At 43.6% G+C, this 22,779-nt stretch overlaps 1 protein-coding gene across 1 annotated transcript in view; it reads left to right on the forward strand.

The window, feature by feature from the left end:
• OSBPL10 (oxysterol binding protein like 10) overlaps window positions 1–22,779 on the forward strand; it is a 592,524-nt gene that overhangs the window by 533,538 nt on the left and 36,207 nt on the right. Inside the window, exon 11 of the mRNA XM_040353085.1 lies at window positions 21,113–21,266. Coding sequence (XP_040209019.1) covers window positions 21,113–21,266 — 154 coding nt within the window. The remainder of the gene's footprint in view (window positions 1–21,112; window positions 21,267–22,779) is intronic.

The following is a 22,779-nucleotide window of genomic DNA, read 5'->3' on the forward strand; positions in this document are numbered from 1 at the left end:
GTGTTCAAACCACACAAGCGAGGTATCACCGCAATCGTTAGAGCGAGAGCAATAATTCTAGCCATAGACCTCCTCTGTAACTCAAAAGATGCAACCTGTAGAATTTTGTAAACGTCGCCTATGGAGATTTTTAAGGGTAAACGTTTGACGCCATTCCACAAGCGGGCGCAATTTTGAAGCATGATGGGTATTAGTTTACTCGGCGTAACATTATTGGGCTAACTTTACTGGTGTCTTATTTTTTAATTAAAAAAAGTGTTTTTTTTTCCAAAAAAAGTGCGCTTGTAAGACCGATGCGCAAATACAATGTGACAAAAAGTATTGCAATGACCGCCATTTTATTCTCTCGGGTGTTAGAAAAAAAACAATATATAATGTTTGGGGGTTCTAAGTAACTTTCTAGCAAAAAAAGTCTGAAAAACAGGCTCGGGGCTTAAAGGGTCACTAAAGGATTTTTTTTTTTAGCTAAATAGCTTCCTTTACCTTACTGCAGTCCTGGTTTCATGTCCTCATTGTTCATTTTTGCTTTGATGTTGCTGTAAATCCTCTCTGTTCTGGACACTTCCTGGTTGTCTGTTTCCTGACTACCACAGTACTGGGAGATTTCTCACTGTGGTGACTAATCAAGGAGGTGTGATTACTGTGTGTAAAACGAAACTGGATTGGTGCTGAGGAGTTTTAGACAAAGTAACACTGCCCTCTATTGGCTCACTGCCCTCTATTGGCTCTCTGTACATCAGAGAAGCAGGAAACAACAGCAAAAACGAAACTAAACTGCAGGCACATTATATGATTGGTTTTTATCTATTTTTAATAATTTTTAAAAGGAATCAGTTAACTATTATGTCTCTATACCCTGTAAACAGTCATTTCAGCTAAAAAAATGTTTTTCCTTTAATGACCCTTTAAAGTGGATGTAAACCCGAAAAAAAAAAGAATTGCGGTCAAAATGTAGAGTAAAAGATTTCCTATCATCTGTGCACAGTCTTGCCACACCGAGTTAATACAGCTCTGAGAAATCCTCTTTTATTGTTCAGTGAAAAAAACGGACTTACAGAGAAAAACCTTAGTCCGTTCCACCCCCTTGCTGTGAGTGACAGGTTATTTGCATATCTCATGCACTAGCCTGGAGACAGGCATTATTTTTTTAATTCCCACCCCCACTCCTTTTGTGAAGTCATGTGGTAACTTTTCTGGATTTTGACTGGATGTTAGTGATCATAGCAGAATTTAGTGTAAGGGGAGTGTAGAGGTGGGTGGGGAGTCTACTGACATCATGACTCCACCCACAGAACTCCAGACAGCACATCCACCCACAGAATCTGCAGTTTTTCAGGTCTCATAACAGACAGAGGGGAGACATTTGACAGGTAAGGATACATGCAGGAGGCATCTATATCCTTATAGATCAGCACTATGGCAGTAGTTTAGAAAGGATGAGAGTGGGTTTACATCCACTTTAAGTGGTTAAAGCTATGTAGTGCCGAACCGCAAAAAGTGCTCTGGTCAGGAAGGGGGTAAATTCTTCCAGGGCTGAAGTGGTTAAAGTACCATTCAACTTCAGTTGGTAAATGTTGAACACAGATCCTGATGGGAGTGTTATTAACACACTAAGCAAGCTGCTGGCAGGCTTCAGAAGGCACTGAACAAGCGTTAAGGCGTGCTAAAGCCTGCTAGCAGCTTGTTTAAAGTGGCAATCTGTGCTTACATTAGGATTTGTGTTCAGCATTTAGAAACTGGAGCTGAATTGTATTTTAAATGTTTCAACAAAGCTTTCCGAAAGCTCTGCAAATGATTAGTAAAAGCTTGCTATTTACACTGTTCTTATACAATCTGAAACCTGTGTGAAACCTGCCTAATATTCATGCCAGGCATTGAAGGGCAGTTAGGAGGCTTTAAAAGTGCTGAATAAATGCAACACAGGGTACAGTATTGTGTAAACAGGCCCTTACCCCTGTGACTCCTCCCCCTCTCCCCATTCCCTCATCTACTCCAAATCTAATTAACTTTCTTATTTTTCTTACTGTGTGTGTTTTGTTTCCTCCAGAGATTGTTGTCTTTGAACTCTTTAAAAACTTAAAGGGGCTGTAAAGGTTCATGTTTTTTCACCGTAAAGGAGTTGTAAAGGAAAAAAAAAATGTTGCCTAAAATTAATGTCTGCAAGGTAGACAGACAGAATAATGTAATGATTCTGTTAAAAAACTAGTAAATACCTATTAAATTCCTTCATCTCTATCACCTCCGGCATTATAGTTTCTGTTCTCTCATTCACTTCCTGGTTTGCGGCGCTCGTTCATGTAAGAACTACATTTCCCAGTATGAATTGTGGAACGCCCAGTAATTCACACCTCCTTGAAGTCTCTAACACGTAGAGAGCATCCTGACACACAGACGTAGTTCCCAGGAGGGGGTGAGCACGTTACTGGCCACCGCAGTAAAGCCTCCCTTCACAGTGGTCAGTAAAATCAGACAAGCAGGAAGTAAACAGAACAGAGAAGAAATAGAGCAACTTCGGGGCAAAAACGAACAATGAGGAAGTGAAAAGAGGAATGTCTGCAGGTAAAGGATGCTTATTATGAAAAAAAAAAATTCCTTTATAACACCTTTAATGCATCCTATGCATTAAGGTAAAAAAACATCTCACGACCACTGGCCCCCCCAGCCCCTACAATTTACTTACCTGAGCTCTGGAAAGTCCCACGTCACAAACGCGCTCTTCTTTTGCTCGGTCTTCTCGGCTCTACATTGGATAGATTGATAGCAGTGCAGCCATTGGCTCTCGCTGCTGTCAATCAACTCCAATGACGCAAGGGCTGTGGGGCGGGGCCGATTACTGTAGTCGGCGGCTATGGACTCCAAATACAGGACCCGCGAGCATGCCCACAAGGTAACCCCCTTGGGAGAGAGCGTTTCCCAGAGGGGGTTATTGGAAGCAGGGAGGAGCCAAGACAGCCCCCGAGGGACTCCAGAAGACGCGGATCGGGGCCACTCTGTGCAAAACGAGCTGCACAGTGGAGGTACAGTAGGTGAACCCGATTTTGTGTCAATCTCGCTCCCTTTCTCGGCGAGATTGAGCACCTACGAGCCCCATCGCGGGAGCCAGCGCCGAGCTGGCTTGCCGCGATGGAGACAGAGACGTCATAGAAGCGACGGGAGATCCGACTTGGATTCCCGCCAATTCTACACGTGTGCAGCGTTTGTTATGAATCCTGAGGGGGAAGTCCCCGCCGGATTTTAAATAAAAATCCGGCATGGGTTCCCCCCTCAGGAGCATACCGGGCCCTTAGGTCTGTTATGGGTTGTAAGGGGAGCCCCCCCTACGCCGAAAAAAAACGGCGTAGGGGGTCCCCCTACAATCCATACCAGACCCGTATCCAAAGCACGCTACCCGGCCAGCCAGGAAGGGAGTGGGGACGGGCGAGCGCCCCCCCCCCCTCCTGAGCCGTACCAGGCTGCATGCCCTCAACATGGGGGGGTTGGGTGCTCTGGGGCAGGGGGGCGCACTGCGGCCCCCCCACCTCAGAGCACCCTGTCCCCATGTTGATGAGGACAGGGCCCCTTCCCAACAACCCTGGCCGTTGGTTGTCGGGGTATGCGGGCGGGAGGCTTATCGGAATCTGGGAGCCCCCTTTAATAAGGGGGCCCCCAGATACCGGCCCCCCACCCTAAGTGAATGAGTATGGGGTACATCGTACCCCTACCCATTCACCTGCAAGAAAAGTGGTAAAAACACAAATAAACCACACAGGGTATTAAAATATTTTATTAGTCTGCTCCGGAGGCCCCCCCCTGTCTTCTTTATTAGCTCTTTTACCAGGGGGAGCTTCTTCTTTGACGTCTTCGGGTTGGTGGGGGCCGCCGTCTGGTTCTCTTCCACCGCCGGGAGGGGGTCGCTTTTAAAAAAGCCCCCACCCCCCGGCGGGTTTCCTCCTGCGTCTTCGGCGGGGGGGCTTCTTCTTCCGCTATCCCGACGGGTCTTCTCCGCTATCCGGGGGGTCTCTTTCTATGTTCGCCGCTCTCCGCTGTTGACTCGGCGCACCCCGGTTCTTCGTCTCGCTGTCCGGTCTCTTCTTCCGTGCTGTACGTCTTCTTCGCCTTCCGTGCTGTGAGTTCTTCTTCCGCGCTGTGACGTCATGTTCTTCACTTCTCTTCTTCTCCCGATGTTGACACGCCGGTCCTTCTCGCTGAAATTACGGATGCGCGCCTTGCATCGGACCTATATAGGCCTCACAATCCCATCATGCTCTGTACCTACCCATGTGATACCAGACGGCGGCCCCCACCAACCCGAAGACGTCAAAGAAGAAGCTCCCCCTGGTAAAAGAGCTAATAAAGAAGACAGGGGGGGCCTCCGGAGCAGACTAATAAAATATTTTAATACCCTGTGTGGTTTATTTGTGTTTTTACCACTTTTCTTGCAGGTGAATGGGTAGGGGTACGATGTACCCCATACTCATTCACTTAGGGTGGGGGGCCGGTATCTGGGGGCCCCCTTATTAAAGGGGGCTCCCAGATTCCGATAAGCCTCCCGCCCGCATACCCCGACAACCAACGGCCAGGGTTGTCGGGAAGGGGCCCTGTCCTCATCAACATGGGGATAGGGTGCTCTGAGGTGGGGGGGCCGCAGTGCGCCCCCCTGCCCCAGAGCACCCAACCCCCCCATGTTGAGGGCATGCAGCCTGGTACGGCTCAGGAGGGGGGGGGGCGCTCGCCCGTCCCCACTCCCTTCCTGGCTGGCCGGGTAGCGTGCTTTGGATACGGGTCTGGTATGGATTGTAGGGGGACCCCCTACGCCGTTTTTTTTCGGCGTAGGGGGGGCTCTCCTTACAACCCATAACAGACCTAAGGGCCCGGTATGCTCCTGAGGGGGGAACCCATGCCGGATTTTTATTTAAAATCCGGCGGGGACTTCCCCCTCAGGATTCATAACAAACGCCGCACACGTGTAGAATTGGCGGGAATCCAAGTCGGATCTCCCGTCGCTTCTATGACGCGCTTGCTGGGATGTGCTGTCACTATTCCAGTGAGTGCGAGGTGTCGGCGAGATCTCGGCACCATGTCGCCGAGAATCAGCGCGATGCTGTCGTGCTAAAAACACAATATCACAAACACCTACTGTAAGTACTGTATGACATGTTTTTTTGTTTTTTTTTTGTTTTTTTTATATTTGAACCTTTAGTGTCACTTTAAGTCTTTGGTTCCCTATGCACAGGCACAGGCGTCTTTTAAAAAGTACATCTATGCCCATCATAGTTTTGAATAGGGTTGTCCCGATACCACTTTTTTAGGACCGAGTACAAGTACCGATACTTTTTTTCAAGTAGTCGCCGATACCGAATACCGATACTTTTTTTAAATGTCATGTGACCGTTTTCAAACCACAATACAGACCAAGGATATTTTCTTTAGAATTATGAAGAACTGGTACATCATTGTGTGGGGCTGTTTTTTTAGCATACGGTACTGGAAAACTACATATCATTGAAGGAGTGATCACTGCCAGTGCCATCTATCAGTGCAGCTCATCGGTGCCAGTGCCCAAAAGTGCAGCTAGCCAGTGCCACCTATCAGTGCAAATCAGTGCCCATTAGTGCATCAGTGCAGGGAGGAAGCTTATTAGTGCATCTCATCAGTGCCACCCAATCAATGCCAGTGCCACCTATCAGTGCCATCCATTTATGAGTGCCATTCAATCAATGCCAGTGCCACCTATCAGTGCCATCCAATCAGTGCCCGCACTACAAGAGACTGTGTTGTTGTGGATAGCCGCGGCTCTGCTGTGAATCATAGCAGCGGCTCGCGGCCACTACTCGTGGCCCACGGCCCGTGATTAAATGTTGTTCACTGCGTCAATTGGGCCTATATCATAATGCAGGCTGCAGCTGCCTGGACGTGTGGATTTATTATATAGCGGTCGTCGGCCGGCCGCCGGGCCCTGGTGAGAGAATTAAGTTTGGGCCTATATTATGATGGGGGTCTGGAGCTGCAGCTCCATCAGCCCCACGGTTAATCCGGCCCTGCCTCTATGCACCGCTCGATGTCACACAAAAAAAAAAGTATTCTATTTTGGTATCGGGAGTATTTGCGCAAATACGAGTACTAGCGCAAATACTCGGTATCGGTCCCGATACCGATACTGGTATCGGTATCGGGACAACCCTAGTTTTGAATTTTTTTATTTTTACTACATTGATGTTTGTAAACCAAAAAAAGCATTTCCTGTATGAAATGCTTGCAAAAAGTGACTAGATCATTACCTCGGAGACTGCATTACAGTAAAGTCATTTGAAGGACTACTAAGGCTCGGCTGCATTTCCACAAATCCAAGCCTATTTTGAGTGGCTTTTGACAAAGAATATAAAAAGTGATGTATTCCCTCAGAAAAAGATGAGCATTCCCAGTTACCGCAATAGCAGCAGGCAGTTAACAACAGCCATATTACCATAGCGAGATTTAAATGAAATGGAAGTTTACAGTGTAAATAAGTAGCAACATCAAAGTACTACTTTATAATCTAGCTTTCTGGGAGCCGTTGAAAACAGCAGTAGAAGCTCTTATAACAGAGGAGGTTAATGAATGTTTCAAAGTTATTAAATGTGAAGCATTGTGGAAAAAGTAGCATGTATTTTACACACTCAGCAGCACGCAGCTTTTCAAAAGTAGTTTGAAAATGATTATCAACGTGTGAAAGATAAGCTGCTGCCTTAGAGAAATACCGGCAGCTACAGTCTTTTCTTTAATTATCTGTGTATATTCTCTTTTTATGATTATTTTATTCCCCGTACAAAGCAGTTATGGATGCTACAGGCTACAGCACACCTCGCACTTCTTTCCCATGTTTACCTACCTTTCACTATACTCAGGAATTGATTTTCAGACTTACCTATTTTTCAAGTTACCCCTTACCTACAAGGTCCCTTGGAGGTAAGAAAGCAGCCCGTAAAGAAAAAAAGGGAATATACTTACCTTTCCAGCAAGCACGAAAATCATCACATTGCTGCTCCCCAGCCCCTGCATGTATTCCACACACAGGACCCTACGTGACCTAAATCTCTTCATAAGCTAAGCTCAGATCTGTGGCCACACTTGCAAGGGTCAGGTCCTGTAGCTCATGTACATCCCCTTTAAGAACCGAGCCGCTTGCGACCTGGTCCAAAGCTCCGCGCCCGCGGACCTGATCGGCGCCGGTGTCCCGCGATCAGTTCACAGGAGCTGAAGAACGGGGAGAGGTGAGTGTAAACATACCTTCCCCGTTCTTTTCTGTGGCTTGTCACTGATTGTCTGTTCCCTGTCATAGGGAACGACGATCAGTGACGTCACATGTCCAGCCACACCCCCCTACAGTAAGAATCACTCCCTAAGTGCACACTTAACCCCTTAGCGCCCCCCTAGTGGTTAACCCCTTTACTGTCATTTTCACAGTAATCAGTGCATTTTTATAGCACTTTTCGCTGTGAAAATGACAATGGTCCCAAAAATGTGTCAAAAGTGTTCGGATGTGTCCGCCATAATGTCGCAGTCACGAAAAAAAATGCTGATCGACGCCATTAGTAATAAAAAAAAAAATATTAATAAAAATGCCATAAAACTATCCCATATTTTGTAAACGCTATAAATTTGGCGCAAATCAATCGATAAATGCTTACTGCGATTTTTTTTTTACCAAAAATATGTAGAAGAATGCGTATCTGCCTAAACTGAGGAAAAAAAAAAAATTTTATATCTTTTTTGGGGATATTTATTATAGCAAAAAGTAAAAAATATTGAATTTTTTTTCAAAATTGTCGCTCTATTTTTTTTTTTTTGCGTAAAAAATAAAAACCGCAGAGGTGATCAAATGCCACCAAAAGAAAGCTCTATTTGTGGGAAAAAAGGACGCCAATTTTGTTTGGGAGCCATGTCGCATGACTGCGCAATTGTCAGTTAAAACAACGCAGTGCCGAATCGCAAAAAGGGTCCTTTACCTGCATAATGCTCCGGGTCTTAAAGGGGTTGTAAAGGTTCGTTTTTTATTTTCTAAATAGGTTACTTTAAGCTAGTGCATTGTTGGTTCACTTACCTTTTCCTTTGATTTCCCTTCTAAATGTTTTTTTTTCTTTGTTTAATTTGTCTGAATTTCTCACTTCCTGTTCCTCCTCAGTAAAGTGTTCAGTAAGCTGTTCTAAATGACTTTCCATCACTCGGGTGATGGTGGAAAGCTTACTGAGGAGAAACAGGAAGTGAGAAATTCAGACAAAGAAAAAAAACATTTAGAAGGGAAATGGAAGGAAAAGGTTAGTGAAAGGTTAGTGAACCAACAATTTAAAAAATAAAAGACGAACCTTTACAACCCCTTTAACCGGTTAAGGAAGACCTGGATAAACTTAAATTATCACTAAAGCAGGTGTGGATAGGCGTGGAGGGGCGACCCAATGTCAAGCCGTGTATTAGCACTTCCAATCTGGTTTATGCAAACACAGGCATGCTGATTACACACCTGTGGGCGGGATTCAACAACTTTCCTGGGATTTAGAAAATCAAAGGATGGTGTTGCGCTCCAAATAAATAAAGTAGTAAAATGACAAAAAAATTGCTAGAATAAACCTACAATATGCATCGAAGGTAAATATATACAACAGTATATAGTGTGTGCAAAACTGGAAAATAAGGTGACTGTAGTGTATAAATAAATTGAATAACAGATGAATCCAACAGTGAGCTGAATGAACATGCAAAATAATGCAAATAAAAGTGACTGTAGTGTGTGAATATAATCACATCATATGAATGGTGTATGAGGCTTCAGAATTGTCCAAGTTTAAGATTGTAAATGGTGCAACTGCAATTCAGTCCAAAAAAGATATGGTGCAATTTAACCAGAAAAAATTGCAAAGTGCAGATCTAGTACAGGGTGCTTGAATAACATCAGCAGGTGACCTGGTGACTTATGGTGATTCTTCGGTGTGCACTGCAGTAACACCCGCAGGTGTACTAGCTTATTACTTACAGCTGCAAGGTAAGCAGCACATGAAACCAATGGGGTCACTCAGGGGCAGGGGGGATGTCTCCTATCCGTCCTTCCAGTATGTGTGGCACCTAAGGGGTTGAGGCTTCCTTCCAGGCTGGATAAGTGGTAAGGTAAACCGCTCCGTGTATATCGCCAAACGGTAGAGAAACATAAAGGAGGCTCTCTGGTGTAGTATGTTTAAACACTGATTTATTTAAACATAAAGCAAAATGGGCACTCACATTTAAAAAAAGCAATGTATGCAATGTATCACAAGTGAGCAGTGAGCTTGCGCCGTGCAAACGCCACTTCCGGTGTCCTATGATCTCCGATGAAGTCACGTGACAGTGATGATACGTGTCAGACACCAGAAGTGACGTTTGCACGGCGTGAGCTCACTGCTCGTTTGTGATACATTGCATACATTGCTTTTTTTAAATGTGAGTGCCCATTTTGCTTTATCTTTAAATAAACCAACTGAGTGTTTAAACATACTACACCAGAGAGCCTCCTTTATGTTTCTCTACCCTGTTTGGTGATACACTCAGAGCGGTTTACCTTACCACTTATCCAGCCTGGAAGGAAGAATTAACCCCTTAGGCACCACACATACTGGAATGAAGGATAGGAGACATCCCCTCTGCCCCTGAGTGACCCCATTGGTTTCATATGCTGCTTACCTTGCAGCTGTAAGGTAATAAGCTAGTACACCTGCAGGTGTTACTACACACTGAAGAGTCACCATTAAGGATGAGCTCTGGCGTGTTCACATAGAACACGTGCAGAGCCCGCCAGGAAGTGTGCACGGCGCTGCGCCAATAACAGCCAGGGAGACATTTCACGATCCCTGCAGCCGAGCATGGGGACAATGTCTCCCTGGCTGTGATTAGCACAGCGCCGTGCACACTTCCTGGCGGGCTCTGCACATGTTCTATGCGAACACGCCAGAGCTCATCCTTAGTCACCATAAGTCACCCTGCCACCTGCTGATGTCATTTAAGCACCCTGTACTAGATCTACACACCAAAGAGTCACCATAAGTCACCCTGCCACCTGCTGATGTTATTCAAGCACCCTGTACTAGATATGCACTTTGAATTTTTTTCTGGGTAAATTGCACCATATATTTTTTGGACTGAATTGCAGTTGCACTATTTACAATATTAAACTTGGACAACTCAGAAGCCTCATACACCATTCATATGATATGATTCTATTCACACACAGTCACTTTTATTTGCATTATTTTGCACTTTCAGCTTACTGTTGGATTCATCTTTTATTGTCTTTCAATTTATTTATACACTACAGTCACCTTATTTGCCAGTTTTGCACACTCTATCATTGTTGTATATGTAGCGCTACCCCCTCAGGAGCTGCTGGTTGATTTGGGATCTACTCTCTCTCTGCTTGGTTCACCCCTACTTAACTGTCTCGAACCCTCCCTTGACACATCAGAAACCTGGTGGGTGTATTGTGACCTCTGCTTGGCCGGGGTCACAATAGCAGGCACACAGCATGAAATGACAGTATATCAACAGTATTACCTGCTTTAATGGGTGGTCCCTCCAGGTGAGAGAAGTACACTCCACACAGTCAATATATTTAAACCAAAAAGATAAGTTTGCTTTATATAGATTAAAGAAAATGAATTTAGGTTTGACACAGGTAAACAATTGTTATGCAATGACACAATATGATTCTGCAAGGGCCCTTGCGGGAATCAGTAAGTAACAGTAATGAAAGTGTCTGAGCTAAGAATGGTACCATTCAGTTAAACTAAACTAGTGTAAGCAATCTATGCCCGAGAGCTCCCTCTAGCGAGCAGTCCTGCAAACAGCTAAGGAACATCTCGAGACTAAAGTCCATGTTGCGGCCGGTTGGTGCACGTTAATTTATAATCCGCAATGGTAGACGATGAAAAGAAGTTAGTCAAACAAAGTATTCTGAACAGCAACGTTGGTGAACTGATCGCTCGTCAGCGTCAGTCACTTTTGTATAATAACTATAAGGTTAGAGGGCCTCTAAGTCTCAGCTAGAGGCCAACCACGTGTCTCCGGCTTGTAGGGTGGCACTAAGTTAACTGTCTGCAAAGGAGGATTAGGAGTTGAGCATGTGCTCTCTCACCCGACAGGCCCGATCTGCCTGCGTTCTTCTCAAAAGGCGTGTTGGCAGATCACTGCTCCACAGCACAAGGATCCCGGCATCAGGCTCTCCACTGTTTCAGTTGTCAGCTGGGCGGCCTCTCCGATCTCTTGAAACACGAGCTGGGTGCAGTGGTCTTGCTTCCTTCTGGATGGTTGGTCTCCTGGGAAAGTTAGGCCCAGGTCTCAGGCCTAGCAGCACGGCTGTGCTGTAGTCAGCAGCTCCGCAGAGGAGAAGAAGCAGGTCCCGAGAGAGCGAGCTCAGACCTTCCCTTTCCTTAAGTAACCTCCCCCATAAGTCTGGGCAGGGATGTCACAGGTTCCGATAACGCAGGGCATTGTGGGAAGTGTAGTCTGTTTCTCCTAAGAGTCAATGGAGTCCATATCTCCCGCTACTTGCAGTCCCACAATGCATAACTTCTTAAAGGTATCCTACATATTTACAAGCGTGAACAAAGTTCCAGCGGGGATGGCCTGTCCTTAGACTCTGACAGGATGACCCCGCTACATATATATTTACCTTCGATGCATATTGTAGGTTTATTCTAGCAATTTTTTAGCCATTTTACTACTTTATTTATTTGGAGTGCAGCACCATCCTTTAATTTACTCTATATTTTGCTGTGGCTAGCGTTTGACCCATTCGGTAGTTGCTGCACCTCTGACAATTGCCCATATAGACCCCATTGTAGCGCGGGAATAACTCCTTTACCCACTTGATTTTCCTGGGATAGAGCTTAGGGCTCCCACTTGGAGACAGATCTTCCCAAGCAGACAGGAAGTCTCGCGGAGGAGTCAGGAGGACTCTGCCCTACAGACAGGATGTCTGTGTATGAGTGTCAGGACACCCATGTTCTTTAGGAGAGAGAGTTTGAACCCCGGGTAAGCTAGGAGAGAGCTTGATCCAAGCATACAGGTCTGAGGAACAGACCTAGGAACCTAGGTGTGAGGCCTGAAGCAGTGATGCTGCAAATGAGTAAGCCAGGAGGCTTAAAGGGTCACTAAAGGAAAACATTTTTTTTGCTGAAATGACTGTTTACAGGGTATAGAGACATAAAAGTTAACTGATTCCTTTTAAAAATTATTAAAAATAGATTAAATTCAATCATATAATGTACCTGCAGTTTCACTTTCGCTTTTAAACTGGTTTCATGTTTCTGTGAAGTAAAGAGACCCACAGAACAAAAACAAACAAATCCAGGGCAGTGTTTGGTTCTGAGGAGTTTTAGACACACAGCTTGGACCACAGTGAAAAGCTGCCATGAGATTTTTCATAAGGAGCCAGACAAGCAGGAAGTGTGCAGATCACAGCAGAATTACAGCAACTTCAAAGCAAAAACGAACAATGCGGACATTAAACCAGGACTGCAGTAAGGTAAAGGAAGCTATTTAGCTAAAAAAAAAAAAATTCCTTTAGTGATCCTTTAATGCGTTAACAATACAGTAATGGTGGAACCCCCTGCACAGGAAATTGCTGTTATTTCTTAGAATTGTGTTTCTTTTTAATAAAAGTGGGCTTCCATGCCTTTAAAATGTATTCTGGACTGACACGCGTTCCTGAATTTGAATGCACCACTTGAGTATAATCACCCTGAAATCTTAGACAGGGTATACATGAACCAAAACTGGTTCAGCAAGAACTGGCCAAATTTTGATCTGTATGTACTGCAGTCAGTTCAACAGAAGATGGTCCAATGACCGGCTTCTGACAAAAGGTTATGCTGGAAAACCAGCATTCTGGCATGGGGCGTGTCTGCTGTCAGAATACAAAAGCTCAGCGGGAGAGATGCCTGCATCTCACACATGATTTGTGTTGATGCAGGGATCTGTCAGTTTTTTTTTCATTCAATCCCCTGGTTGAAAGAAAAAAAATGAACATGTATACCCTACTTAAAGTTGGATACACACTGTACAATTATCTTTAGTTTTTTTCCTTTAGCTTTACCAAAACCATATAATATGAGGTCAAATCTAAACACTTTCAATGTGTATGCAATCAGGCAGGCCATTGCACTACATAGTTAAAGGTAAATCTAAAGGAAATCAAACAACAAAAGTTGTATAGTGTGTATCCAGCTTTAATCCCAATCCCGACGCGTATCGTCACGTGACTTCATCAGGGGATTAAGAAGTCACGTGACGTGACGATACGCGTCGGGATTGGAGCACTGGGCACACTCACAGTCTGATGGCAGGAGACGAGCTTGGCGCTCGTGGATGCTTCATACCGCAGAATACATGCAAATAGCTGACCCAGGTTTACATACTGAAGGGCTTACAAACTCGCGTTCGTGGATTGACGCCCACGCTCCCCTTTTAATAAATGAGTGCATCATTGTGTGAACCGTCCATGCCCCATTTGTGGATGTCTAACAGAGTCATGCTATGAACGTTTTTTCTCCATGTTTCTCTGCGTGCCATACATCTGCTACTCATTTAGAAAATTAAAGCAGACCATCACAGCACTGCAACTATCACCTCCATTTACATGTGTGATTATCCATGCTGTTTGTCTTGCAGACACTGAGGTGTTTATCACTGAAGCATTTACTTTCAAGCACCCGTACCTTGTTTGGTGGTGGGATTTACCACACACAGACTTTATTTCAGCAATTGGTTTTACTTTTGGCTTATTCTGTATTGGACTTACAGAAGAATTTTTTTTTCATTGATTTTGTGATTTAGATCTTGTTTTTGATCACTTGTTACATTGCTATACACTGTGATATACTGACCTATATCAGGTCTATAGTTTAGATATTTTGCTTTCACTTTTATTTTTGTATTTCCACCAGCTATCCCACTCCCTTCCCCTTCTTCCTTTGTGTTACACAGTGCAGATATCATCACTTATTTATTTCACACTTTGGTTTGGATCAGATCATCAGGTGTCTGCAGCAGTGCCCCTTTATTTTATTTAATTTTTAGCTCTTAGACAGCACAGGAGTTATTTTTTTTATAGATTTTTCATATAGGGTTCAGACCCTTGTCAAGTCCCTAATCACACACAAACGGCAGGTAAATTAACCCCTCCTTCAAACCATGGGGTGTAAATGACCCAAGACTATCCATCTTGCTTCCAGCTTTAGTAACTTTTTATCAAGATCATCTTTTCTTTGGCTTATGCAAACCTGTTGGATTATCTAAAAGATCAAGCAGTCAGGTTGCGGACTTAGCGAATTGTGGTCTTTCAACCTCAAACAAAGTTTGTTCCTAAATGCATGTGTTACAACAACATTTATATTTTGACAGAAAGATCTATAAGCAAAAGAAAGGGACTGTGATTGATATGGTGTATGCTCCAACATATGCTAACTTCTTTTTGGGGTGATGGGAGCAGGCACTTGTATTTATGGAAAGTCTGGAGGATTTTGCTTTACACATCCTATTGTGGGTGCTCTTTATAATATCTCCATCTTATGGCAGGGACCAAAGGAAAGCTTTGAGACATTCTTTGGACAACTATTGTAAATGCAAATGACATGTTTTTCACAAGTGAGATACAGAGATAGTATTTACTTTTTGGATCTTAAAATTACAAGGGAGGTTGATGGCACCGTTAGTACCGTCATATATCAGAAGCCCACCTCAACAAATAGCTTACTACTTCGGGATAGTTATCACCCCGTTTCTCCCAAAAGGGGCATACCAACCAGGCAGTTTGAGGGCTAGGAGGAACTCTTCCACAGATAGAGCCTTTAAAAATGAAAGTGTGCAGTTGTTTGAGAGATTTAAGAGATGGGGTTATAAATAGAGTGATTTAAAGAGATAAACCAATAGGTAGCTTCCGATGTGGACATTGCAAGGCATGCTCATACATACCATCAATTAGGGAGTTTGTCAATCCCAAGAATGGAGAAATTATTAAGATCAAATCATTCTTTAATTGTAAATAAGATAGGGTGATATACGTGGCCAAATGTCCAACAACTGGAGGGTCACAGGTTGAGCACCCATGGCTTAGACCAGTGGCCTCCAAACTACGGACTGTGGGCCGGATGCGGACCTTTGCTTTCATCCGGCCCTTGGGCACTTTTCATCCCTCTGATGCAAGACACTATTCCTCCCACTGACACCAACAATTTCTGTTAGATATCAACAATGGGGCACTATTCCTCCCACTGACAGCAACAATGGGGCACTATTCCTTCCACTTACATCAATGATGAGAAAAACAACGTAGAATTTCCAAGCTCAAACTTACCGACCAATCAGCAACCAACCAAATTCACCTGTCTAACAGTATGCGTTAAAAACAGAGGTTTAGTTGCACGCATCAATGATGAGAGGTGGAGGCGAGACAGCCATCTTTGTTTACAAATAGAGGAGATTCATGGCAAAGCCACCATTTTGCTTATGACTATGGGGTGAGTGACACGCACACAACTTTTATCCTCACTTGATGCACCCCTGACGAAGCTCTTCATTTTGAGAGTGAAACATGTTAGGTTCTTGGTTTTTCTTTTCCACTCGTATGTATTGGTGTTTGGCGTAGCACATGTTTTTTTGTTTTTTGAGGAAAGAGCTGGGGACTCCATATTTCTCTCAGCAAGTGGTCTATGAGGGAAGTAAGCACAAGTGCTATTTGGACAGAGGCTGGGACAGTTGATGGGTTGTGCTTCAGACAGCTTAATTAAGCCCTTTTAGTAATTAGGGGCATATGTATGTAGCCCCACCTGTTTGTCTCTGATGATGGTGTCAAGCTCAGTGGACAAACAGAGATATAAAGATACCTTGACCAAAATATATGAGCCAATATTATGCTGGGAGGTCTCTCTAGATGTGTTAAGACTATTTAGGAGCCCCGGTCTCTCTCCTTATGAGTACTATATATAAAGTCTTTGATACAGAAAAATCTTTTATTGAAACCCTAATAAAAATTTGGTTTTAACCCGTGGCTTTTTGGTGTGTAGGTATACGCACCCTTGTTTTGCCCCTGTATAGTGAAGTTACCTATAATGCCACGTACACACGGCCATTTTTAATGGTCTAGAAAAAACTAAGTTTTTTTCAACCCGATTCTTGTTAAGCCTGCCTTGCCTACACACGATCGTGGAAAAAAATGCTTGAACAAAGCACAGTGACGTACAACACGTACGACAGGACTATAAAGGGGAAGTTCCATTCGGATGGCGCCACCCTTGGGGCTGCTTTGCTGATTTCGTGTTAGTAAAAGTTTGTTGAGAGACGATTTGCGCTTTACAACGCTAGTTTTACCAGAACGAGCGCTCCCGTCTCATAACTTGCTTCTGAGAATGCGCTGTTTTTTCACATCGTTAAAGCCTACACACGACCATTTTTTATGACGTGAAAAATGACAACATGAAAAACGACGTGAAAAAATAGAGCATGTTGTAAATTTTTAATGCCCATTTTTCACGTCATGAAAAATGCTCTGGAGCCCACAGATGATCGTTTTTAATGACATAAAAAAAAAGTAATTTTTCACATCATGAAAAATGGTTGTGTGTACGCGGCATAAGGGTATGTTAGTATTATTTTGTATATGGTACACTTCTTGAGTTTTCAATGTACACAGCCCCCTCCCCTTTTACAGGAAAGTGGTTCTGTAGTCCTCAGAGATAGGTGGAAACAGTGTTTTTAGCTGACTAGATTTGGGGCAGCATCAACAGGTTACAAAATGTTTTCAATGGTATGTTTAACAGACAAAAAGGATCAAATAAGAGAAGTTCATTGTTGGGGTTTACACAGTGGTGGCTGGTGCTCAATTTTTTTTTGGGGGGGGCGCAAACAAATGAAAAAAAAAACAAACAATTGCAGCCACTGTGCCCATCAAAGGTAGCCACTGTGCCATCAATTGTCACCACTGTGCCATCAATTGTTGCCACTGTGCCATGTCATTAATTGTCGCCACTGTGCCATCAAATGCAGCCACTGTGCCATGCCATCAAATGCAGCCACTGTGCCATGCCATCAAATGCAGCCACTGTGCCATGCCATCAAACGCAGCCACTGTGCCATCATTTATCGCCACTGTGCCCATCAATTGTCACCACTGTGCCATGCCATCAAACGCAGCCACTGTGCCATCAATTGTCGCCACTGTGCCCATTAATTCTCACCACTGTGCCATGCCATCAAAGGCAGCCACTGTGCCATGAATTGTCGCCATTGTTCCATCAATTGTCACCACTGTGCCATCAATTGTCACCACTGTGTCATCAATTGTCGCCACTGTGCCATGCCAAACGCAGCCACTGTGCCATCAAACGCAGCCACTGTGCCATGCCATCAAACGCAGCCACTGTGCCATCAATTGTTACCACTGTTCCATCAATTGTCGCCACTGTGCCCATCAATTGTCATCACTGTGCCCATCAATTGTAGCCACTGTGCCCATCAATTGTCGCCACTGTGCCCATCAATTGTCGCCACTGTTCCCATCAATTGTCGCCACTGTGCCCATCAATTGTCACCACTGTGCCCTGTAAAATGCTGCCAGATTGCCCCCCTGCCCAACACTTACGTTTCTGTTGTCAGCCATCCTCATTCCACCGTCCCTTGATGTCTTCTCCCGTCCTCGATGACACTTCAGCCAATTAGGTTACCGGTAACCAGAACCGGTGAACCTGATTGGCTGAGACACCTGTCAGTGTAAGCCAGGGAATGCACCCCCGTGCGTCCCCTGGTTAACTATTAGGAAGCCGATTACAGCCCTCAGGCTGTAATCGGAAAGCCTATCAGCCAACCAGCTGCCGTTATTCAGATGACCGGTGCTCGCCAGGGGGCCGGCCATCTGAATAGTGGGAGGCAGCAACAATATATAGATTCATGCAATGCATCAATCTATGTATTGTATTTCAGTGGCGGTGCAGGAGAGAGAGGGAGCGGCGCTCCTGCGCCCTCTATGGAAGCACCGCCAATGGGTTTACATACAGTTGTTATTCTTTTGTGGTATTCTTACTTAATATATTGGTATATTTTACTGATTTTTCCATATGTGGGTAGTTCTATTTGTAGTATTTTCTAAATTTTTATACCCTAATTTCCTTTAACTGCAAAGCAGAAAAATGTTATGGGTCTTTGGCTTTCAAAGAACAAAACATTTCTTACCAGTCCTTTGGGTAGAGAGAAATCAACTCTTGCATACAAAGCACACCGTTTTGCTAGTCTTATGCCGCGTACACACGGTCGAACATGTCCGCTGAAACTGGCCGCGGACCAGTTTCAGCGGACATGTCCGACCGTGTGTACGGCCTAGCGGACAGGTTTCCAGCGGACAAAAGTTTCTTCGCAAGCTAAGAAACTTGTCCGCTGGAAACATGTCCGTCGGACATGTCCGATGGTTAGTACACCTAATCGGACATGTCCGCTGGTTATGACGTGTAACCAGCATCCCGAAATCCGATGTCCGCGGACCGTTTTCATCGGACATGTCTCCTCGTGTGTACGGGGCCTAAGGGTTTCCGCGGAGATGTCCGACCGTGTGTACGGCCTAGCGGACAGGTTTCCAGCGGACAAAAGTTTCTTAGCAAGCTAAGAAACTTGTCCGCTGGAAACATGTCCGTCGGACATGTCCGATGGTTAGTACACCTAATCGGACATGTCCACTGGTTATGACGTGTAACCAGCGTCCCGAAATCCGATGTCCGCGGACCGTTTTCATCGGACATGTCTCCTCGTGTGTACGGGGCATAAGGGTTTGTTTACACTTGCTTCAAAATATGGCTTTGGACATGCTTGGTTAAAGGTCACTGAACACCAGACAAAGCACCTGTCACTAAATAAAATGGTTAGCTTACAGTCCTGGTTACACTTTGCTTTGCTTTGGCTTTGCTTCAAAACTTATACCCCATTTCACTTTAGTGATGCTTCAAAGTGTCTCCATAGAAGTTTATGGCAAAGCTCACTTGAAGTACCTTCAGCTTTTGAGAGGCTTTAATTCAGCTTTAGCTTCACTTTGCTTTGGAGAAATTGCAGGTATGAGATAACCACACACACGCAGGGCATCTGCCAAGCTTCTCAAAAAAGCACCACCGAAATATAAAAAACACATACAAGAAAGCATGTTGAAGCTGTAGGCGGGGGGTATGTGTGTGTTGAAGTCGAAGCAAGCGTAAATGAGCCCTTAGACAGTTTGAAATTTGGCTGGTTCAGCAGGATCCAGACAAAATTCAAACCACAGGCTGTATGTACAAAGTTGATCTATCAACTTGGGAAGAGCCAGCCTGCCAGTATTGGCATGCGATTATTGCTAGCGGCTGTTATAGCCACTAGCAATAATCACTGTCTTCTCCTAGCAGGAGACCCATGGATGCAGGAAAGAAACGTGCTCTGTTTATGGTCTGCTTAATGTGTGTGTTTGCACAGATATCACAAGGAACAAGAAGGTAAATGCAGTCAATGCATGCAATATTGTTAAAAACGATTTCAATTAGCAGACATCAGTAGCACTTATGCCGCGTACACACGACTGTTTTTCGGGTTGTAAAAAATTAAGTTTTTTTTTAATGTCATTAAAAACGATCCTGTCTGGGCTCCAGAGCATTTTTCACGATGTAAAAAATGGTCATTAAAAATTTCGAACATGCTCTAATTTTTCACAACGTTTTTAACGTTGTAATTTTTAACTTCGGAAAAAATGTTCTTGTGTGGGCTTTAACGACGTGAAAAACGCGCATGCTCAGAAGCAAGTTATGAGACGGGAGCGCTCGTTCTGGTAAAACTAACGTTCGTAATGGAGATAGCACATTCATCACGCTGTAACAGACAGAAAAGCACAAATCGTCTTTTACTAACACAAAATCAGCAAAAGCAGCCCCAAGGGTGGCGCCATCCAAATGGAACTTTCCCTTTATAGTTCTGTCGTACGTGTTGTAAGTCACCGCGCTTTGCTAGAGCATTTTTTTTTCACGATCGTGTGTAGGCAAGGCCATTTTAGCGATCGGGTTGAAAAAAACTTAGGCCCAGATTCTCAAAGGGCTTACGACGGCGCAACACAATGTACGCCGTCGTAAGTCCTAATCTGGGCTGTCGTATCTATGCGACTGATTCTTAGAATCAGTTACGAATAGATATCCATTAGATCCGACAGGCGTAAGGCTCTTACGCTGTCGGATCTTAAATGCTATTTTTTTTTTGCCGCTAGGTGTCGCCTCCGTCGTTTTCCCTGTCGAGTATGCAAATCAGCAAAATACGCGAATTCCCGAACGTACGCGCGGTCAACGCAGTGAAGTTACGTTTACGTTAGATTTGCGACGCGTAAAGTGGCCCCTGCTATATGAGGGGCAACCAATGTTAAGTATGGCCGTCGTTCCCGCGTCAAAATTTTAAAATTTACGTTGTTTGCGTAAGTCGTCCGTGAATGGGGCTGGACGCCATTTACGTTCACGTCGAAACCAATGCCGTCCTTGCAACATCATTTAGCGCAATGCACGTTGTGAAATTTTAGGGACGGCGCATGCGCATTACGTTCGGCGCGGGAACGCGCTTAATTTAAATGCTATACGCCCCCTACCCGCCTAATTTGAATTAGGCGGGCTTGCGCTGGGTGATTTACGCTACGCCGCCGCAACTTTACAGGCAAGTGCTTTGTGAATAAAGCACTTGCCTGTAAAACTTGTGGCGGCGTAACGTAAATGACATACCTTACGCCGCCGCAGTTTTACGCCCATCTAGGAGAATCTGGGCCTTAGTTTTTTCTAGACCATTAAAAATTTCATTCTTTACAAACCGAAAAACGGTCGTGTGTACGCGGCATAAGTCTTTCATGCAGCAATCATTTTTACAAATGCCATAGTTGTCAACTACTAGTTACCATGTAAAAAAAACATTATTTACATGAGAGCCAAAACTAATTTAAAGGCTGTTATTTAGCAGCTTACTTCATCTTTGTGTTTCTGAACACCCATTATACACTAGTGTGACCCCTATCTATCTATCTATCATAGTTGTAATTCATGTGTTATGCCATTTTCTAAAGATGTTTACATGTTTCATAATGCCTTTTTGTTTTCCTCAGGCGCATTTGGGAAAATGTCACCAATGCCCTACAGTCAAAAAACATTGAAACCGCAACAGAGCACAAACACCAACTGGAGGAGAGGCAGAGGGCAGAAGCCAGGCAGAGAGTATCCACTAATGTGCCATGGAATCCTAAGTATTTTATCAGAGAGGCAAGTATCATACTGAACTTAACTTCCACCAATGTTCTTTGTCAAACATTTCGCTATGCTGATTTTTCACAACAATGTAACCGTATTACAGTGAGTTCACTCACGCTGTAAGGTTTCCATTCAGTTTATTAGATAAAAGATGGTCAAGATAATCAAGCAATGCTATATGGAGCAGTCGGGACTTTGTAAAGAATATAACAAGGGGGAACATGGTGGTGGTGTTTTTCCATTATTATCTCAGAAAACGGCTGTGCTGCACTAATAACTCATTGGAAAATAAAGTGCTGCTGCATCGCAAATCTTTTACACTTTGTGACCCAGCTCTGTTTATGTAAGCGGGAAACTACTGAAGAGTTTACTGCTCAGATAATAGACTGCTACGGAATAGTGGAGATGTATCAAAGGATTACAGGCTTGTATGTTCATGCTTACTAAATAAGCTTGGTTATGCAAACTATCTTGTATAATGTTACAAACATTATACAGCACAGATTGTGTAACCAGGCTGATATGGGAGGGTAGAATTCACAAGGTTGTGTTCCTTTGCAGCATCCCCATAGTTTTATGCTAGATTTAAGCAATAAACCTATGATCAGTGTATTGCTGTCTCTTTTTTCAAAGCCCGATTGAATTATCACACCTTTTTTATCTCTTTATGGTTCTATACCCTGAAAGTTTTTATTTGTGACTAATTTTTGCTTGAAAATGCCTTAAAATACATCCTTCTCTCATTAAAAATGCTTCTTGTTGCACTCCTGCTTGGGTGTTCCATGCTGGCATAGCAGAAAAAGGGCAAATAGAGAGAGTAAATCTCTGTAATGGGGAAATCAGTCAGCAATAAAATCCAAACAAAATATTTGAATCAAAATATATTCGTGCGCTTGCTGAAAAAAAAATGAATAATTGAAAATATTGCAAATCAATTGCCTTATTCACTCAGTGAATATCAATAAATAACTAAGTGACAAACTAAATTGTAATTGAAAATGAAGGACTGCTGCATGGGAAACACCAATCCCAGTAGGATGCGAAACAAATGAAATAAAATAAATATATTCCCAAGTGCGCTGTCCTTATACACTTGATTCAATGTGAATCAACATATCTTGTAATAACCAAAAAAAAATCCCAAAGGAAAACACAGCGCTAAATAAATTGTGAATATAATACACAAATGATGTGTGATAAATTAATAACTAGCTGCCAGTACCAAAAAATTTGTGATACAAAAAATTCCTAAAACATGTGAAAAATACAGTACAGCGCTCAAAATAAGTGAAATAAGTATATAAGATTGATCCTATATATAACAATGATAGAGAAGAAAATCATCTCACAGTGGCAGTTCATAAAGATAATTCATGTGGAGAAACCAGAGAAAATAACACAAAAAAAACATATGTGAATAAAGAAATAAGTCCCACTAAATTAAATAAAAAAGGAACAAGAGAAAAATCAATCTTTGCAGAATGAATCAGTCCTTAGGGGGTTAAATCCAAATAAACACCCAAAG

This window comes from Rana temporaria, chromosome 5 (assembly GCF_905171775.1).
Source record: "Rana temporaria chromosome 5, aRanTem1.1, whole genome shotgun sequence".
NCBI classification, from domain to species: domain Eukaryota; kingdom Metazoa; phylum Chordata; class Amphibia; order Anura; family Ranidae; genus Rana; species Rana temporaria.